The sequence below is a fragment of the Anguilla rostrata genome, chromosome 19 (genome assembly GCF_018555375.3).
Source record: "Anguilla rostrata isolate EN2019 chromosome 19, ASM1855537v3, whole genome shotgun sequence".
Taxonomy (NCBI): Eukaryota; Metazoa; Chordata; class Actinopteri; order Anguilliformes; family Anguillidae; genus Anguilla; species Anguilla rostrata.
The window spans coordinates 6,907,556-6,928,231 of record NC_057951.1 but is presented as its reverse complement, the minus strand read 5'-3'; the positions used below and the strand labels follow the sequence as shown (position 1 = coordinate 6,928,231).

Sequence of the window (20,676 nt, the reverse complement as noted above, 5' to 3'; positions counted from 1 at the left end):
AATGGCACATTTCCAGGCCTAGATGTGTGCCACGCAGCGCACCTATATAAAAACCTCACACAAAGCCCCCTTTCATAGGCCGGCGCCGCTCCAGGAAGCTGTAAAACGGGGGCAACAAGGGAGCCAAGGACACGCGGTGCCGCAGTGCTGCCGGGGTGGATTCCGGGCCTTTCCGGGCCTGGTCTCACCCCAGAGGCACTGCCTCCACCCCGAGCCCGGGCCACGGAGCCGGCCGCGGGTTCGAACGGGACGAAACCCCAGTGGGTTTTTCCCCGGGGTGCAGCCAAGCTCAAACCTGCACTTATGGACCCCGCCGTCACTTAAAAACAGTGCCAATATCTTGCCCAACACAGCTGCTAAGCAGTCATCATCCACACAGCAGGATCATCATTACCAACCCTAATCACGAAAATAAATCAATCCTCATCAATGGACAGCTGCTTCATTTAATGTGTATCACCGTACAGAAGTCTTAAGTCATATTTGTTTCTTTATTAAGGGCAGAATTAAGTTTTTTTAATACGGCTATTTTCCAATGGCTATTTTTCTGCCAATTAACATCCCTGTTTTTTTTGTTTCTTTCTTTTTCCACCGCCCCATTTGTAACAACCAATCGTGTTTGAGACCCCCCCCCAACGCTGGAACTCCCTCCTACAGTGAAGCAGCCCGCACCATCGGCAACCGCCGGCGACGCCCCGTCTTGCTCACCTCTGAACTTTTTGGGAGGGTTGGCCAGGTCCCCGGCGTCCGGCTGCACCACGCAGCGGTCGTCCACCAACCTAGACGAAGAAAACAGTTATAATCGGTTAGAAATTTAAAGTGGCGGGACACACCCAAGATCCATGCATACGTCACTACCTAAAAGAGGTTTCCAGTTTAAGGTACGCTACAGGCACGTGCTAAAACTGCACGCATGGTTCATATGTTGTAGTTCTTCATTTAGGTTTCATTTTTAATAATAATGTCAGAACGATGCTGTTTGGGGTTAGGGGCAGGGTTTTGCTGTATAGTTGTTTTTTGTTTTTTTTTAAGCTCTGCTTGAAATGACAGCCAGGTCAACTGGAGAGAGAACTAATTCTGACTGTTTTCCCAGTGAGGAAACCCTGCCCTGGGTCCAAAACACCATCGGCGTCTTCTGGAGTCCTGGTGCAGGGCGCTCCTCGTGGTTTTTAATGGCCTCGGTCCGGAACGTTCCGGAACAGTCCGGAATGTGGAGCCCACACACCCACTTGCTAGAGCGGTGCCTCGGGTCCTCGGGTTTTGTGCAAACCGCTACACTTTCCGTCCGTAGGGCTATTTGACTTCAGTCCCGACTGACTTACCACGTCTGTTTGAACCACTGACGTTCCGAGAGTTCGGAACGGAGCCTAAACTGGTTCAAATCAAGGCGGCGATTGGCGGCGCCGGGCTGGGAACTAAGGAACCGGTGTCTGCTGACTTTGCGGATAGACTAAAGGACCTGCGCTGTGTTTCGCGACAAAAATCTCTTTCCTTGAGAGGGAGCTGCAGAAAGCTACCCGGACGTCTCTTTGCACCCAAACCAGAGTGGCCAGTTGCGCCTCTGTCGTCACGGCTACGCCAGATGAGCAACACCGAACACCGAACAAACAGGAAAGAGCTTCTGCTAGAGCCAAACATGCAAACGTCGCTGCAAAAAATACCCACGTGCCCCGAAGCAGTCGCACCTCCCCCCGCACGCACTGCTTTTGACTGACAGGCAGGTCCCAACACACGGGCTCACCTCAACCGCATTCCAAATGCTTTAAATACAGAATAAGGAGGAGAACCATACAGTGCAGTACCACACCACAATTCTGGACACAGAAGAGCTCGTTAAGGGCTGTAATTATACTGCGCATCTTAACAAGGCGCTGAACGTTGGGCTGCATGTTCAGTTGCCACAGCATTACCCGATACGCTGTATTTATTGATAAACTGCAGGTGGCCGTTCGAAGAAGAACACTTCCTGAACCAAAAAACAAACAAACTCTCTCTCACACAGCGAGAACATTGCTTAGTTCTGATATCCAAGGGGGGGGCAGGGGATTCACAGAATGCATTTTAATGACACCCCCCCCCCATTTCTCCTCAATGTGAAGCACCCAGCAGTATTCATCATCGGAGCTTGTTGATGTAACCTCCACTACGAGTTCAGTACAGTGCAGACGCACTCTCTCTCCTTTCATAGCTGCCGATGACATCACACGCTTTAATTAAACGGCAATGTTTAGCACTGTCCAATTATGTATGACTAACACACAGTAGCTACTAACTAACTTGTGAGGAACATGTGGGCATGGTAAAAATGATAATTATTATTATTATAACTATAATTTGTATTTTCAATTGACAACACAACCAATTTACTTATTCCATATTTATGTATGGAATGGCCCTCCAGGGCCTCCATCCACAAGCAGAGGAAACACTGCTTTGAGCACAGAGCAGGGAAGCCTAGCCTGAAGCCACAGTCACCTACACCTAGACCTATACCTACACCTACACCTCCCAGATAAGCACACTCTCACTCGCGTCCCCTTCACTACACCTCACAGTGCACGTTGATATACGCCCTTATCGCACAACTGCAAGACCCGACGTCTCTACTTCCTTAAACGCCTCTGCTCCTTATCGTACAACTAGAAACGCTATCGAACACTGGACAATGAGTTAAATCACCCCAGCAGGTTAGGTAGACCGCCACATTAAATGGAGAGTATGAGCATGTTAGGTAGACTGCCACATTAAATGGAGAGTATAAGCAGGTTAGGTAGACTGCCACATTAAATGGAGAGTATGAGCAGGTTAGGTAGACCGCCACATTAAAGAGAGCAGTATATGACAGTTAGGTAGACTAGCGTTAACCATTAAATGGAGAGTATGAGCAGGTTAGGTAGACCGCCACATTAAATGGAGAGTATGAGCAGGTTAGGTAGACCGCCACATTATCTTAGGAACAAATGGAATAAGAGTTGACAGTACAGAAACTAAGCTGCTCCTAGTCTCCTGGTCCAGGGCAAGCTTCAGCTTGTACCGGGAGAGAAAGCGGGACCGTGTCCTTGTGTCCACGACAGCTCGTGTCAGGGCCTATTTTTGCCAGAGGAAGTTTAGTTCATGATATCTTATCACGACCTTCTCTGAGATTACGAAAGTTCTGTCCTTGCATTCTGGGAAAGGTAGTCCTTTTTTTCCGCCCCAAAGATTGTCAGACCTTTCTATTCAAAACGGTAGCTAAACTACGCCGGTGATTGTATTCAAAAGCAGGGCGAGGTAAGCGAACGGCGGCAGGAAGCGCTAATTTCGCGGCCAAAACAAAGGCGCGCATTGTCCGCCACTTAATTGGGCCCCCCCTTCCTTAACGGCATCCAGTCCGCGTCTAAAGGAGAAACAATAGAGGCTAATAGGATGCGTATCAAGTGCAAAAATCTGGACAACAGGAAATGTGGAATATAAACTTCTCAGTGGAGCTCATAAAAGAGTGATGCTGAGAGAGAGGGGAGAGGGGAGAAGGGTGAGGGCAGGCTGGGCAGAGGGGAGAGGAGACAGGGCCAGCTGTTCAATCAGCTGAATTTAATTATCAAATGAATCAGGTTAATTGTTTGGTTGAGTAACTAAGGGGGAGGTAACTTTTTCACATGGGTGACAAGGGTGTTTCATAACTTTCATCAAACAAATGAATAACAATTTTAAAAATGCATTTTGTGTTTATTCAGGTTCCCTTTGCCTAACATTACATTTTGTCAAAAATTCTGTCTGAAAATATTCAGTGTGACAAATACACAATAATAATCAGAAAAGGGGGAAAATACTTTTTCACAGCACTGTATTTACTTTAGTTACTCCATCCATCCATTAGCTATACCCACTTATTCCTGGTCAGGGTCACAAGGGGCTGGAGCCTATCCCAGCATGCAGTGGGCGAGAGGCAGGAATCAGCGCCTGCAGGCGTCGTCACGGTGCGAAGCGACCGGGGAGGGGGAGAGCGAGCCGCCCGAGGCGGTGGGACGGAGAAAGCCGGGCGGGGTGCGAGGATCGAGACCGAGTTCGGCAGACCTGCTCCGCTCACTGCCCCCGAAGGCCAGACGAAAAGCCGCCAAACTTTGACCGACTTCGCGGACAAAACCAGCTCCGATCCCGTTTGCTTTTCCAGGACGGTGTTTACGCGCAGCCAACAATCGGCACGGGGGGCAGGGGGGGGGTCCGCATCCCCGGCCCTGGGGGGGCCACGGGGTCTGCTGTTTTTTGGCTGGACCGCAACAGCGGGGGCCAGCCCTACAAACGCAAATGTCTGTGACTGACTGAGTGAGTGACTGAGCGAGTGAGCGATGAAGTTACACCATTGGTCGGCCGAGTTATGGAGTTACACCATTGGTCGGCCGGATGAAGTGCGTTAGGTCCAGCCATACACTGGGTTTTGGCCTGGTCTTGTTTTCCACTGTGACTCAGCCCTCAGCAGATGGGCTAAAGCTGCTGCTCATATGTTTACTGTGAAAAGAAGCGAACCTACTTCGGCCCCATGCGTTTTTATTCACGGATACTCCCAACTAAACCTCAGCAGCTAACAATACAGAGTGCAGAGTGTGGGGCCACCCGACTCCAGCACAGCCCTCTCAGGCGCCGTCACGTCAGGGGCCTCGTCTGATCTCGCGACCTGCCGCAGCACGCCCCGAATGCAAAGCCGTTCCTCTGGAACTAGAGAACCAGAACTAGGAAACCAATCACTGGCCCCCGGGGCAGAGAGCTATCGGCTCCGCCTAGCCGCCGAGCCGCTTTGAAGCGGGGTGGGAAACTAACACCGGCCGCCAGCTGAACTCGGGTAAAAACGTTATCTGTGGGCCGGTGCGTTAAGTCTATTCTACTCCACCAGACGCTTTGGCGGGTTGACCACCCGTCACTTGGAGGCGCCTGCTTGCATTCTACATATGCAGTTGTCTGGTAAGACAGTGAAACTGGCTGGTGAAACCGCACATCCCGGCTCTGGTTTCTCTGTATCGCAACCTCTGGGGTGACAGACTCTCCCCCCCCCCCCCCCAAAGTTACAATGACACAGCAGTCTTCTGTTGTGGACTGAAGACCGACCTCTTCAGACTGTCCCCACTTCTCCTCCTATCAGCACTCAGAACCCCCCCCCCCCCCCCCCCAAAGCCCTCCAATGCCCCCATAAATGTAAAAATGATCCAAGAGCACTAGAAGCATTAGTTTTTTTACACTTTGACCAAATATTCAAAATTCCACACGAAACACACAATATTCCAGCGCTCGTCGTCAAACGACTGCCTTGAACGGCGTTTTGAAATGTTTTTTTTTTTTTGCAAGCGGTCATAAGATTCAGAACACTGAAGCGGTCGCCCGCTTGCTGCGCAGACTGGCTCCAGCTGAGATAAGGCTGGACTGCGGGTCGAGCTCATGCCCGGGGTTAATGAGTTACAGGACTGCTTGCCTTTCTGAAGCCAGTTTTTTCCAAACACACCTGCTTTCCATTCAGCCAGCGACAACATAACCGACCCGGGACACACTTCCACAAGCCGGGCACTGGACCCAAACTAGACGTTCCCGGCCCCAAAAGCAAAGTGAGAAGGGCTGGGCATTAAAACGTAATAATCATCACAGTTTTAGAGCACAATAACGATTGGGTCTATTGGCTGGCTTTAATCATACCTCCGAACTTCTCAGGCCACAATCCTATATACCGGGTGTAGATATGACAGCCAATCAGAAGCACCGCCATGAAACTTCCATGGGATGCGTTTTTATTGATCACATGCATGGTCTTGCTGCTGATTGGCTGTCAGACCAACCCGCAGGAGACAGGAGCGGTGGTGATTTTCTTCCCAGAAGCATTTAATCTGCTTCTGAGGTTTTTTTTGGCTCACTATGCATCCGGTGCGATATAAGAAAAAACATACCGCTTGGCTGCGATGACTGCCATTTCGCTCAAAAATATTTCATAAATGTAAATATGGTTTATCCCCCATCACTAGAGGTGAGGAATGCAATTTTATAAACACAGCAGTCACCTTCTGCCAAGGCTACAGACAGGCTTTACTATAGTCCATGGCACTGATCGACAAGGAAATGCCCCAACTTAATTTTCAATACAAGTATAATTTCCAGGGTAGAAGGCCACAGCCTTTGTTTGTCAAATTTGACTGAGATATTGACAATGTCGTTTATGTTTTTTTGCAATGGCAGAATGACTTTGCTCAACTTGTCATGACTGGACCTAACTAAACAATATTTATTGGACGCACACACGTATACTCAGAAACGAGGCTGCTGCAATCAAACTGCAATATTGCTTCTATTTCAAAGACTTACACATTTCGCTTAGAAATGACTGCAGAATTCCAGCGTAGAGCTTGGACTGTTTCGCCACTCCGCGTTGTTTCCAAATGGCAAATCAACTCCCTGGCCACTGTTGAACAGCCCTTGGTAGTAAGATAATTAATTGTTCGTTGCTAAGGGATGATAAACCTGGTGGCCCGGCTAAATCCAGTTAATGGACAACTCAACAGCATTTGTTTATGTAAATTAGACATGTTTGAACTCGGAGGATATACTCGCAGAGGCTTTGCACTGCAGTTAGCTAAATGTTTTGCATAAAAATGCAATCTGTTTACCCGGACGCAGTACAGTTTCCCCACCTCAGTGCAGTTGTCAGCAGAAGGCCTTTCAACAACTTTAAATTACTTCCTACTTCGTGCAACAGGCAATGTGAATGCGCCCTCTCTTCACAAACGAAACGGCGTTTTCGTTCAAATTCGATTGGACTCGTGTATCAGTGTGTCTGTACAATTAAACAATGTCACAAATGCTACTGAAAACAGATTTGTTTGTTCTTAATTAGGCAGCGAAGATACCTACCCCAAAGTGCTAATGAAGCCATTCACCGTTCCTTCCGCATAGAGGGAAACTATGTCACCGATGTGAAGAAAACTGGATCTGTGATCAGACATGTTTTGTCAGATTTTCTCCAGTTTGACTCCCAGGCTAGAGAGACACATAAACTCTGGGTGAAGTATGCAGCTTGGCAAAGCTGACCGCACAGAATCGTTGCAGCGTGTCTTCGATATTTCCTGCGCTTCGGGTTCCTCCCTCAAGTTCAGAAAAGTCGACCTCCGAAACGGAAAAGCATGTTTAGTAGCCTAGGTGCCGCGCTGGGGGAGAAAAAAACGATGGCGTCACCGAGAGAGGACCGCAGCCTTCGATTAGCGTCTGCAGTATATCGTTTCAATTCATGTGTCCAACTCCTTCCTGAGCCTCGAACAGACGCTCAAGATTCGGCACTTCATTCACGCGCTGGGAGGAGACAGCCTCGCCCGGGTTAAATGAGCCTTCGCCTGTAGTGAAGGAAGTTGCACGAGACTGCCGGGGCAAGCTACGCGTACTTCGGTAAATGGTTAATAAATTAGCCTATCAAAGGTTTTCCAACATACCACTGCTTCAAGCAGCAAAAAAATCAAAAAGAACTATATACAATTTATAGAATGTAAACGAAATGTGAACACAAACATTTTAGAAGTTTGCATCCAGACTTTTGCTGTTCTGCGCGTAACGGTTGTCGAACTGGTTAAATCTGTACGTACTGAACCATCCCCCTTAATAGTGAACAGGTGTCACAATCAGCCTCGTTTCAAAGTCAAAACTAGCTTTCTGTTTTTTCCTTCTTTAATCCTTTATTTATGCATCTATTGTTTATTTATCTAAAACGTACAGAACAAGCTAAAACAATTAACTGAATTTGCAAACCAACTTAACGTATGTTAGGCAACAACGAAGTAACAGCAATCGAAACAATAACAATGTATTTAAAACGGGGTTTTTAGAGAACTTAATGATAAAACTTAGGGAAACGGTCAGAAAATAAAGTAGCAAACAAATAACGAATCGCACATATCGAATAATTCTCCATGCCTCATTATTGACATGGAAGAAGTTAGGAAGCGCTAAACCATTTTTAAGTATATTAGCTCTCGCCAGATTAGAATGCTATTGGCATTCCTGATGTGACTCCTGGCGTCGAGTTACTGTTTTGTTTGCATTTAGGACAAACCCCAGAACAAGTAAAGTCACATTTGTTTCTAAAAACAGGAGCTGAATAAACCTTCTACAGCCTTTATGTAGAAGGCGTAGTCTTTTCATGTATTTGTACTCACCTATAAGCTGTTGGTGTACTGTTAAACTTTTTAATAACATTTCAAACATTTAAACAAAGGTTCATATATCCACAGATCTATTAGAAGCTTTGCACAAACACTTAACCAATTTCAAAGTTTCGCACATGGAGAAAATATTTTAAACAGCTGTAAATGTTGTGTTTACATAAATATATCATACGTTAACCAAATGGGACATGGCTGTCACGATCAAAGCTTAGCAACTGATACATGTTTTTAAAAGTCTTACATGTTTAGTAAATGAGAGGTCTAAATAAATGAACACTCCAGTATAAATATATCGGGTCGAGTTGTAGAAATGGGTGGGCCTGCAGTTTCGCTATGATACTCTTGCATAGCTTTTAAAACCTAATGACCGTTAACATTCATCCCAGACAACTGGCTCATTACATCTGCAACCCTACACCATCTCTGAGGAATGGTTAAAATATGGCCATTTGTGATGGCTGAGAATGGAACAAAAATAAAACCACTGACTTTTTTTTTTTTTTGCATTATTAGTAGATAAAATGTCCTGCTGAGTGCAGTGTCGTTTGACGTTTTTTTTGGCGTTTCCTGTCCACGATGGCAGCCAGGACCTTAGCGTTAATGAATATTAACACAGCATCTAATTTTAGCACTCTGATTAGGAGTTATCCAGTAGACTTCAGTCATGTGCAAAATACCATAAAACCTCCCAATCCACAAACTTCAATCAGAAGGGCAGAGGACACAGCAAATACAGAGTATTGTGTGGCGGTGGAGAACACAGCGAATGCAGAGTATTGTGTGGTGGGGAGAGGACAAAGCAAATACAGTGTATTGTGTGTATTGGACCTGCAGCTTGGATACAGATCCAAGGTGGCGGTCTACTCAGGGTAGCAGGAAGGTTTAATGAGTCATCAGTCTTTCAGCACCAGTTTTTCGGTTTGATTTTTGGGGAGAGGTCGTAAGATTCACGCTGGCTTAGGCTGTTAATGTACATGCCTGCAGTTGGGTCAAAGGTCAAACCGGGCTGTGTAATTCCTGTGTACACACTTTGTGCGCCAACACCAAAACTGCCACAAACTTGAATTAGGTATTTTTGTGTAGACGAACAGTTTTTTGGTTCAACAAATTTATATCGGGAAAATGTTATAGATGTGGCAACTGCCATTTTCACACTCATTCAGTAATACAGTATATTTCTTTGTAAACCCCCCCCACCCTCCTCCTGCCTCTGGTGCTGCTGCTGGCCTGGGCCAATCGGGGCCAGGCCTCGGAGAGACCGTCCAGCTGCCCCACTGCGTCCGTGCCGCGAAGCAGCATCACCTCATCATCGCAATCTGTAAACGAAGCATTTCTGACTACAGCGCCGCAATTCCAGCTGCAGGCCTCCATGACTTCACAGCTGGAAGCGGGAAACTCAAAAACTACTCAGTCTAGACTGGAGAGCCTATTTCCTACCAACTCGCAACTCGAACAGAGGAGTTCGGTGACAAGTATTCTTCAGTTTAAGTCAACTGCGCCCAGTTCATTGTGGGCAGCAACGCCAGATTTAGTAACAGGAAGCGCAAGGCAAGCAACGAGTTTGGCCTTGTCAGATAACATTAGAGGCTACACTACTCTGTGCTCTGCGTTACAGTTCTATTGCAAGCTCTCTTACGACAGGAAACACGAAAATGCTAAGACTACCATCACGGAGCAAAGCAACAGGAAAACAGTTATTTTAACCATTACGTCACCACAAGCTCCGAGCGAAGTGTTCAATCGAAAATCTTCATGGTCTACGTACAAAGTGTACCTTTCACCATCATCTTTTCATCAGTTTAGCATCAGCTGCTCCATCCATACTGTGTCGCTGAAGTAATTTCATATGATGATACGTTACGGCCCAGCTTGAATGTTAAAGCAAAATGTGCTGCGCAAAATTTGCGTTCGTAGAACTTTGCGTCAGAAATATAATTGGGGAAAAAAAGGACAGATCGCAGAAGCACAGACAGAATTCATTTTATTTCTCAGAATATCGAAATTCATCAGTATAAACATAAGCGTGTTAAAAAAATGTCTTAAAAAGCTACGGCTCGATCTTGCTGACGTGCCCGGCGGACGGTACAGCACGGAGATTAAAAGTATGAGGGAAGAAACGCCGCTGGATCGTGAAGTGTTTCCTGTGACGGTCACGCAGACGCAGCTTTCCCAGCGGCGCTGGCGAGCGGGAGGCGGCGGACGGGGAAAACTGCGTCACCTGTTGGTTTTCCCGTTTTCCGACGTCTCCATTCTGCCGGAAAAATCAGACGGGAGGAAAGTTACCCGACAACCACCGCAAGCTCGACAAAACACGCAACGCTATGGGGGGCGTTATTGTCTCAAAAATAAATCAATAAATGGAACTATTTCACAAATAAAAGTAGCCGATCCACAAATAAATGTAAATGATGCACAAATAAATACCCTTTTACAGCACAATACTCTACAGTAATGAGCTGATTAGCTTCCTTTAGACGGGTAGAGGGCTCGGACGCTAAGCTCGTTAGCTTCCTTTAGACAGGTACACAGAGGACACGGACGCTAAGCTCGTTAGCTTCCTTTAGACAGGTACACAGAGGACACGGACGCCAAGCCCGTTAGCTTCCTCTAGAACCAGTGCAGAACACAGACCCGTTTTCATCTTTGAGGTGCTGGTAGAGCTCGGCCTTGCTGTTGACGGAGTTGACCCGCCCGGCGAACTCCTGGTGCTTGCGCGAGTTGGCCGTGTTGAGCCTGTTCGTCCACAGCGTGAGCAGCGACATGGGACCTGCAGCCACGGAGAGCACCAACACAGATTACCCAGAAGGCAGCTGGAACCATTAAGACGTCGTTCTTCACCGGACACTCAATGTCAACTGAAAGGCGATTCATCCTTTTGACGCCAAATCAGTGAGGCCTTAACAGCTGAAATGTACAAACCTGCTTGCTGAAACCTTTTGTGGAAAATCAATTCAAAGCAAGTGTAAAAAAAAAAAAAAAAAAAAGACTGAAACAATCCTGCATTTTGTGAAGAGATTTAAGAAAAACGGGCTACTTGGGTCCCGCTCTGTAAATCGATAAGGCCACCAGCTGAAGACGGTGATTAAAGTCAGAATAACAGCAGACACAGGACATTTGCCAAAAGTTGCTAGAACCAATCGGGCCCTGGTCTCCTATAAAACTCCTGTTATCGCCAAAGACTGCAGTCAGACAGAAGCTAAAGAGCTTCCTGGGGTTAAACTAGGTTTCGGCAGGAGCCTGTGGCTAGGCATTCACAACCGGGGCAGTGTTTGGCAGGCCGGGTCTGAACCTGTGGCTAAGACATTCACAACAGGGTCAGTATTTGGCAGGCTGGGCCTGTATGTGTTATCCTGAACAGGGTTTGTTTGTGACAGGTTCAGTATTTGGCAGGCTGGGCCTGTACGCGTTAACCCAGTGAACAGGGTCTTTTTTGGGTGAGGGTCAGTATTTGGCGGGTGCGCACCTTTGACTTTCTCGGGGGGCTGGCTCTCCTCCACGGTCAGGCGGGGCTTCTTGTTCAGTGGCTCCGGGGAGTCTGGGGAGTCCTTGATGACTTCCGACTCTGCAAGCTCCTCTTTCTCACGCTCTAGCGCCCCCTTGAGCCTGCCAGAAGAACAAACCGCAAATGCACACACACACACTTTTGAGCAGAGGTTCTTAAACGTTGACCTTAAGAGCAATGAGGTATGCTGTTTTTTTTATTTTTTTTATTTTTTGTCAAAACCTTTTAAAAAATAGACCGATTAGGAACCATAGAGGGTATTTTTGTATGTACAGTACACATTTTTATGTTACATTTTATATTTCATCATTAATCCTTTTCGATTCTAATCTAGAGCTGAAAATGCATAATGGTGTGCGTTTCCAGGGCCTTTATTTATAAATAATTGGTTTAGAAAATATATTGTAAATTTGCATTCTTCACTAAACAGATGATTTTGTTTCTTGTTATCACATGATGACGCAGTATGGTGGTCATAATTGTGTGAGGAATGTTCTGACCTCTCTCCCGGTTCCTGCCAGCTCTTCTCCGGCTCAGGTTCCTTGCCGTTCCTCTCCTGCTTCTCCTCCTTGTCCTCCCTCTTCCTCCCCCTCTTCTTGCGCTCCTCCTCCTCGGGCGGGCGGCTGCGGCAGGCGCTCACGCACTCCAGCACGCGGGCGTGGCGCTCGCTGCCCCCCACGTGGGTCCGCACCAGGGCCTCCAGCTCATTCCACATGGCGCGGTACTGTTCGTCCCTGAAACCCAAAATTACCCCCGTCATTCCAGCCCAACCTGGACTTACCCCCGTCATTCCAGCCCAACCTGGACTTATCCCCCCTCATTCCAGCCCAACCCAGACTTATCCCCCGTCATTCCAGCCCAACCTGGACTTACCCCCATTCATTCCAGCCCAACCTGGACTTACCCCCGTCATTCCAGCCCAACCCAGACTTATCCCCTCATTCAGCCCAACCTGGACTTACCCCCATTCATTCCAGCCCAACCTGGACTTACCCCATTCATTCCAGCCCAACCTGGACTTACCCCCATTCATTCCAGCCCAACCTGGACTTACCCCCATTCATTCCAGCCCAACCTGGACTACCCGTATTCCAGCCACAACTTATCCCCCTCATTCCAGCCCAACCTGGACTTACCCCCATTCATTCCAGCCCAACCTGGACTTACCCCCATTCATTCCAGCCCAACCTGGACTTACCCCATTCATTCCAGCCCAACCTGGACTTATCCCCCATCGTTCCAGCCCAACCCAGACTTATCCCCCGTCATTCCACCAGAACCCGGAATTACCTCCATCAGACTTATCCCAGTAATTCCAGCCAAACCCGTACTAACCCCCTTAATTCCAGCCACACCCACACTTACCCCCTTCATTCCAGCCAAACCCACACTTAACCCCTTCATTCCACACCCCGTACTGGCAAAATCATCCATTTGAAAGAGATATACTACATGTAAAAATAAAATAAAACATTAAAAAAATTAAAAAAACACTATAGCATTTCACACACGCTTGAATGTCACCTTTTAGGCCCCTTGCCTCTGGTCCCGACGGTGGAGACAGGAAGCGGGTCGTTCTTTCTCTCCATGTCGACCAGGTTGTACACGGTCTTCTGGCAGGTCAGCACGTCGTCCTCGGTCAAACTCTCTCTCACTATCAGATTGGCCAAGGGAACCACCTGCACCAAACGGAGACTAATTACTCCTCGTGTGTACCGCTCTCTGTCCGCCGACTCTCTGGCTGCCCCTCCCCCTGGTTGCCGGAACTAACTGCATGTCACCCTGTACCTTTGACCTGCTTCAGGAAATACTGCTGGCATCACAAAAGTGGGTGGGTTAATGACTACACTGCCTTTAGCATGCTAATAGCACAGAGGCTGCAATGCCGGCACTGACAGAAAGGGGGAGACAGAGGCTCACCGCCTGCATATTGAAGATGGTGGTCTGGGAGATGATCATGGGCCAGTATCGGGTGTGCCGCTCCAGCTGGGCCTTGGCTCTTTCTAAGGGCACCTTCCCACCAGCCCCGGCAGCCGGGGACTCTGGGAAGGGAGTCAGCCGGTTCTCCCTCATCAGCTCCCCAAAGTCCTTTGGGAAAACAGACAAGACGGAGCCCGTTAAGAGCGGTCTCTCCACGGGGGACAGAAGGACGGTCTCTCCCACAGGAACACGGGCAGAGCATGTGACCTCCTCAAGCACGCCCAATGAAACTGGCTTAAACAAGCATAAAGACAGTTAAATAACAGCCACAGTGTCAACACAAACCACTGTGACAACAGATGGGGGCATTTAGAGAAGCACATTGGTCAGTGAGAGCGGTCAGTGAGGTCACACTGCAGTGGTTAGTGAGAGTGGTCACAGTGCAGCGGTCAGTAAGTGAGGTCACAGTGCAGTGGTCAGTGAGAGTGGTCACAGTGCAGCGGTCAGTAAGTGAGGTCACATAGCGGTCAGTAAGTGGTCAATGCAGCGGTCAGTAAGTGAGGTCACAGTGCAGCGGTCAGTAAGTGAGGTCACAGTGCAGCGGTCAGTAAGTGAGGTCACAGTGCAGCGGTCAGTAAGTGTGGTCACAGTGCAGCGGTCAGTAGTGAGGTACAGTGCAGCGGTCGTAAGTAGGTCAGTGCAGCGGTCAGTAAGTGAGGTCACAGTGCAGCGGTCAGTAAGTGAGGTCACAGTGCAGCGGTCAGTAAGTGTGGTCACAGTGCAGCGGTCAGTAAGTGAGGTCACAGTGCAGCGGTCAGTAAGTGAGGTCACAGTGCAGCGGTCAGTAAGTGAGGTCACAGTGCAGCGGTCAGTAAGTGAGGTCACATCAGTGGCGGTAGTCACGTCCTGTGCCTGCAGCCGGTCGTAGTGAGTCACAGTGCAGCGGTCTAAGTGAGCACAGCAGCGGTCAGTAGTGGGTCTACTACGTGATGCGAGTCCGTCATGCCGACCTGATCGGGTCCTCAGCTGACGGTGTAGAGCAGTGCAGAATTCCACCTGGTGCGACATGGCGATGACCTTCGACCCCGATTTCCGAGGCTGCTCCAGCAACACTGAACGGCCTTGTAAGAAGAGCGGGCAGATTATTGACAGCTAGGTGGCCCAATGGCAGTAAAGTTATCGTGTAGTGTACGCCCAACCTAAAATGGCCAAGACTTGGAGTGACATCAGGTTACAGAGAGTCAAAAAATAAATAAATGCATTTGCTTGACATGAGTTATACTTTTTTTAAAATTGGACCATTTCCCCTAACTTGCACGGAAAGCAGGAACTCTTGAGAATTACACCCCCCCCAACGTATAAAGTATGAAGTGATTTTTAAAAAAACATAGCATGCACGTGAAGTTCAGCAGCACCAGTTGAGCTCATATCCCTTGAACTGTAAATACAAAATGTCCGTGCCTCTTACCGTTCAAGAGGAAGTTGGTCAGGCAAGAGGAAGGCCGGCTGTTAACGTCGACTGGCGAGATTCGGTAGGCTCCAGTGCAGTAGTGCAGCTCTGAAATGGGGAATCGCCTCGTGTTACATTCGTTTAACCAGACCTGGGTCAAACACGTACATGCCTTGGATTCAAATACCTTTTCCACGCTTTGCTGATCTTGTCTGGTGTGTTGGAACCAATGAAATACTCTCAAAAAGTCCAAACCCCGCCTTCTGGTCATATTGGCAGGCTCAGTTACGCCAGGCAAGATCAACAGAGCACAGAAAAGCATTTGAATCCAAGACAAACGCGTATTCGACCCCCGGGTGAATTGAGAGCAGCTTTGGCGGGCTGCGTCGCGGGGGCCTACCGACGCTGTTGGTCCGAGGGGTGCACCACTTCAGCGTCACCGTCTCCTTCAGCCCGCTGTCCCGGCTGGTGCTGCCGGCCGGGTGCAGGTCTCCTGTGGGGTCAGAGGTCGGAGGTCGGGGGTCACAGGCCGCCGGATGCCGAAACACGTCGAACGTGCCTCACAAACCGATACAGGTCGCACTTGCCTTACGGACCGACAGACCACACTTTAAAATACTGTCAGCGTACGTGCACATTTGTGAACGGCGACAGGCATTACACTGGTTTTCATTCCAACCACAATAGCAACCGCTGGAATGGGTCAGGCTCGGCGAACGGCCTGCCGCTGGGCGGGGCTACGCACCGCTCTTGATGAACTCCATGTGCGCGTCTCGGTGGTGCAGCAGCTCTACGTCGTAATTGGCCGAGGTGTTCGCGTGCTGTTCTTCCTTCGGGGTGGTGGGGGGGGGGGAAGAGGAGGGGAGAGATCGGTCAGGGAGGAGAGCGGACTTTTTTTACCCTGGATCAAAGGGACAACAGTGTGTCTGCGGCTGGAGGAAGACCCACATTCGGCTCCCAGACCCTAAGTCCTCCTAAAGCACCACCTCCTTAGAATACCGTGAACGGGTCAAACTGCAACGTGTGTGTAATATCGGTATGTAATGTAATAGCATGTGATATTTAGTAAGAAGCACAACATCTGGGAGGATAAAGGGGACATTTAGTACCATGCTTCTGTTACCCGATTTCCTCTTGAGCATCTATATTTAATTTCTGGAAAACAATCGCGGTCTGGTTTTACTTTGAAAGGTCAAAGCTTCCTGTACAGCGGTTAAAAAAAGCTTCTGCGTTCGCTCGAACAGAAACCGCAGAGGCTAACCTCGAGGCATCGCACGATTTCGTTTTGCATTTTTATGGGGGCAATTTAATGAATAAGCGCACAAAAAAAAAAACAGTTTTGTTGGGCTTAATCGAGCGAAAAAGCTACCCCATTTGAATTTACTTTTGCATTCGTACTACCGAGCTGGCTTTCTCATACAAAGCAGAAGAAAAAAAATTCTCACAAAAGACAAATTCAATTTCTAAAAAAAAAAAAAAGCGAGAGACAATATTAGAACATTTACACACTGCCTGCTATTTCTCTACGTAGCCAGTGCTGCACACCCAGAGAGCAGTGGGGGTGGGTCTTTACCGACGGGACAGGGGGGGACGGGCCGGGCGGAGAGACGGGTGCTCGGACCTACACGAACGATCGCCGACTACTACTCAGCACGACACACAGGACCACAGCGACTAAAGCCATAATTCAACCCGATATCAGTGGAATAATCCTTTTTTTGTTGCCTTAAAAATACGATGCGCTATGCATCCAAAGAAGACTCTTCAGCTGTCTGCGCGAACAGCCAACCCAATAACGGCTAGAGCGCTTCTGCGACCGCGTCGAAACGACCGAAGGTCGACACGCCCGCGGGCAGGGCGCTAGAACCTTCAAACCGTTCCGCGCCGCCGCGCGGCTGGGTTCACACGGGCTACAGCGCTCGCTAAACGCTCTTCTCCGGACGCGTAGCGCGTCTTATCGAAAGACAAAGGAATGCCACCCGCAAGAATTTCGGTTGAAGTATGGCTTTATGAAAGAGTCTGGGAGCCGGGGGGGGGGGGGGGCGGGCAGGGAGCAGCCGTGTGCCACAGTCAGAGAGAGAGAGGCCGCAGCCTCTGCTTCCTTCTGCTCAGCTGCTGGAGATGTACTGACCTGCTCAGAGACATTTAATGTGGGCTAAGCAAAACAGAAAACACGGTTTAAAAGAAAAGTAATGCAACAGGTCATTTTCAACATGAAGCATGTTTCAGTTGTGGGGGAGGAGGGGGGGGGGGAAGAGAGACAACCAACAAACTTCAGGTGAGAGTGAATGGGAGGAGGGCAGGGTGGAAGAGGAAAGGAGGAGTGAGACAGAGTGGGCGGGGCAGAACCGAAGGGGGGATGGGGTACCTTCATTGGGATGTTGGTGATAGTTGCGGAGGAGGGGTAGGGGGTAACTTCATTGGGATGTTGGTGATTGTAGTGGAGGCAGGGAGGGGGTACCTTCATTGGGATGCTGGTGATAGTTGTGGAGGAGGGGTAGGGGGTACCTTCATTGGGATGTTGGTGATAGTTGCGGAGGAGGGGTAGGGGGTACCCTCATTGGGATGTTGGTTATTGTAGTGGAGGCAGGGAGGGGGTACCTTCATTGGGATGTTGGTGATTGTAGTGGAGGCCAGGTCAAAGTGCTGCTGCACCAGGATGTTGAGCTTGCTGGCAAGGTGGCGGCCTGCTCGCACGCTATGCACTTCGCTGCTCAGCACAGGGGAGATCTACGACCGCCCCAGCATTGGGAAAGGGCTCCCATTAGACCAGGTCAGAAGAACTTTCTCCACCATCCTCTCCCATACAAATACGCAATCAAACCATACAGCATAGAATCACACGCGCTGCATGTGTTGATTGAGCATTAGTGTGGGTGAGCAGCAGGAAATAATAAACCAATCAACAGTACGTTTAGGTATACTCCTCACACTGAGTTGACCATTTGTATTGCACACCAGTTAAAGTAGTTTTGTAATCAATATAAGTGTAGAAACAGATAGTGAGGTGAAGCCTCCTTCACTTTCAGTATTAGGGGGCAACCTCACATGAGGCTTTTATTTCAGTGGTTTAACAATGCCTTCTCCATGTTGAGAAATGAAGTCAAATGGGAAAAGCTGATTGCGCGTGCAGACTGGCAGTCCTACCTCCTTCTTGGGCCGGTCCGACACCAGAGTGTCCTCTCCCAGCGGGTAGGTGTGGATCAGGACCAGTTCGCACTGCTGAATCTGCATGAGCCTGGAAGATCAGTGCGCGCACTTTGTGACATCACAACTGGCCACTCCCCCAGCGCTGTCAGTCACATCACAACTGGCCACTCCCCCGGCGCTGTCAGTCACATCACAACTGGCCACTCCCCCGGCGCTGTCAGTCACATCACAACTGGCCACTCCCCCAGCTCAGTCGGCAGCTGGTCACATTGCAGCTGCCCTCCGACCGACGGCGCTCCCGAGCCAATAGCAGGCCTGTCTCCGTCCTCATTAATAAAACACGCAGGCGGCTGCCGGTTACGAGTTACAGTGAAGAAACGGCTGACTTTGTTGGTAAGCGCACAGCTATGCCCAGCCAGCACGAGACTCGAGAAACCCCACTATGACTCTCAAAAGCGAGTGATAAACGTCATGGGAACACAAGAGTGAAGCCTCACCTGTCGGAGCCCGCCGCCAGCTTGTTCTGCTCCTGGATGGTCTCCACCACGCAGTCCTCCAGCATACGCACGTGGGTGTCGCTGCCACCGGGAAGAGGGGAGAGCAGAGCAGAGTTGCCTGCGTCAGCGTATGGCCAACAACGCTGAGAAACCCTTAACAACCTCACCAAAGTTAACCGTCTAAAAGGTTTCTATGGCGCCCGGTCGCCGCGGGTTACCTCTTGGCGTTGGTGAGGCAGATGATGCGGCCCCTGTTGCAGACGCGCTCGGCCGTGTCCATGAGCCGGGCCCGGGCCTGCTGCTGGTACTCCGTCACCTTGCACAGCGACTCCACCGCCGCCACCAGGCCGTGCAGGATGCTGCAGCACTCGGGGTCCTCGTGCGGGTTCGGGGGCCCCACCGCCGCCAGCGCCGACATCAGCTGCAGAGGGTGGGGTGGGGAGGGGGTGTGGGTCAACACATTTTCCAAAATAGATTTTCCCAAATATTCTTGCGCATGTACAAGACACCCACAATATTTGTACCATGATTCTATTAGGAAGTCTGAACCATTGAACCTTACTGGCAGAAGATTAATCTAGTAAATCTTAGTTACTTCCAGATATTGACATATTCTTATAAGTACAAGGGCACTGCAGCCCAACCATGTTCCTGGAAAGCTACCATACTGTAGGTTTTCACTCCAACCCTTACCTGGCATGACTGATTCTTCTAATTAGCTCAACGAGATCTCCAGCTTTTGAATGAGGTGTGCTTTGTTAGGGTTGGAATGAAAACCTACAGGTAGGCAGATCTCCAGGAACAGTGTTGGGCAGCCCTGCTCCAGCTGCTGGATGAGGTGTGCTTTGTCAGGGTTTGAATGAAAATCTACAGGAAGGCAGACCTCCAGGAGGGTAGCCCTGCTCTAGCTGGCGAATGGGGTGCGCTTTGTTACTGTACTGCAAAGAGTACAAACATTGGCTGAATGCAAAGTGCCTCCCACTCATCAGGAGAAATGTCGATTTCGGACGTCGGCGGTACCTCTTGAGTGTTCTGGTCTTCCTGATTCCAGCTGTTGAGGACGTGGAACTCCGAGTCGCTAACGATGTAGTTCACCTTCCAGAAAGACAGGCGTACACGTCAGCGGCGCCGGAGTCGAGACTCGCGTCACATTCACAAGAGACATCAACCCTGTTACGTCAAGGCCTTCATTCTCCCACCCAGTGTTTTAGGCTCAGGTGTTTAAAACATAAAATTTTGATTCAGCATTTGACGTAGAGTGGGCAATGCTCCAAACAGTGTAAATAGGAACAGCCCCTGGCCCCTGTCGGCGCATCTGTGCATGCGCACGTGTCGCCGATTATTTTCCTGGTGAACGAATGGCGCACCTCCTCACCAGTTTTCTTGTGGGGTATATGTCGTACAGTATCCTGCAGTACTCCATCGAGCACTCCACGGCGCAGGTCCACAGCGACTTGGACACGGGCGCCAGCGGGATCACGCCCTGCGAGCGGTTCTTGGTCAGCAGGTCGAACTCCACCTGCTGCCGACAGGACTCGGCCATGTACGGGCAGTGGTCCACCACGAAGGCGGTCTTGTGCGAGAAGGAGAATATCTTCATCCTCGCGTTTTCTGCAGAGAAACAAACATTGGCGATTAATTAAGCGCGTCCAATACGAACGGGTGCGAGATCTTCAAAAGTGTCGTTGTAGGGACAGTATATCCCACGTGTGAGGTTTTAATGTGTCATTATCAAAACTGAAGCCTGGTCGCTTCGAGCTGGAAGGGGTTATAACTGATTTTACAACCTTATCTAAGATGACAAAGCCTTCCTCAAGAAACATTAGGAACAAGGAATAATGGCTGTTTTTGAGCATGCAGCTGAGTCTAATTTTGGAAGGTGCAATTTTGAAGCTGCCAAAATCTTACTCTCCTCCTCTATAAAAAAAAATTGGACCCCCCCCTCCCCAAAACCTTCCCCTCAACCTATTGATAACAATGGGTTGTAGATAC

The 20,676-nt window shown here is 49.3% G+C and overlaps 2 protein-coding genes across 2 annotated transcripts in view; both read right to left on the bottom strand.

Annotated features, from left to right (window-relative positions):
• The window catches only part of itpr2 (inositol 1,4,5-trisphosphate receptor, type 2), a 72,000-nt gene extending 64,424 nt beyond the window's left edge, over window positions 1–7,576 (bottom strand). The window contains exons 1-2 of the mRNA XM_064319530.1: window positions 6,865–7,576; window positions 709–779 (exon numbers count right to left, since the gene is read on the bottom strand). Of these exons, the coding sequence (XP_064175600.1) occupies window positions 709–779; window positions 6,865–6,956 (163 nt within the window). The 5' untranslated portion in view covers window positions 6,957–7,576. The remainder of the gene's footprint in view (window positions 1–708; window positions 780–6,864) is intronic.
• A 2,553-nt stretch (window positions 7,577–10,129) lies between these two features.
• Window positions 10,130–20,295, bottom strand: ints13 (integrator complex subunit 13). Its single transcript, XM_064319618.1, has 17 exons — window positions 20,060–20,295; window positions 19,705–19,779; window positions 18,903–19,105; window positions 18,685–18,765; window positions 18,185–18,275; window positions 17,639–17,767; window positions 15,783–15,867; window positions 15,438–15,530; window positions 15,056–15,145; window positions 14,619–14,708; window positions 13,855–13,877; window positions 13,588–13,797; window positions 13,192–13,346; window positions 12,168–12,401; window positions 11,629–11,768; window positions 10,797–10,932; window positions 10,130–10,416 (listed from the first exon to the last, which is right to left on the bottom strand). The coding sequence occupies exons 1-17, from the start codon at window positions 20,282–20,284 to the stop codon at window positions 10,380–10,382; spliced, it is 2,097 nt and encodes a 698-aa protein (XP_064175688.1). The 5' UTR covers window positions 20,285–20,295; the 3' UTR covers window positions 10,130–10,379.
• Window positions 20,296–20,676: the final 381 nt, after the last annotated feature.

Bases quoted from the DNA above. Each gene is read 5' to 3' on its own strand.
- ints13 (XM_064319618.1), bottom strand. From the start codon at position 20,284: ATGAAGATATTCTCCTTCTCGCACAAGACCGCCTTCGTGGTGGACCAC. The intron at 12,402-13,191 runs GTGACATTCAAG...TTTGGGTTTCAG, and splicing joins AGAGGCAAGGGGCCTAAAAG to GGACGAACAGTACCGCGCCA. The intron at 11,769-12,167 runs GTCAGAACATTC...TTCTTCTGGCAG, and splicing joins TGGCAGGAACCGGGAGAGAG to GCTCAAGGGGGCGCTAGAGC.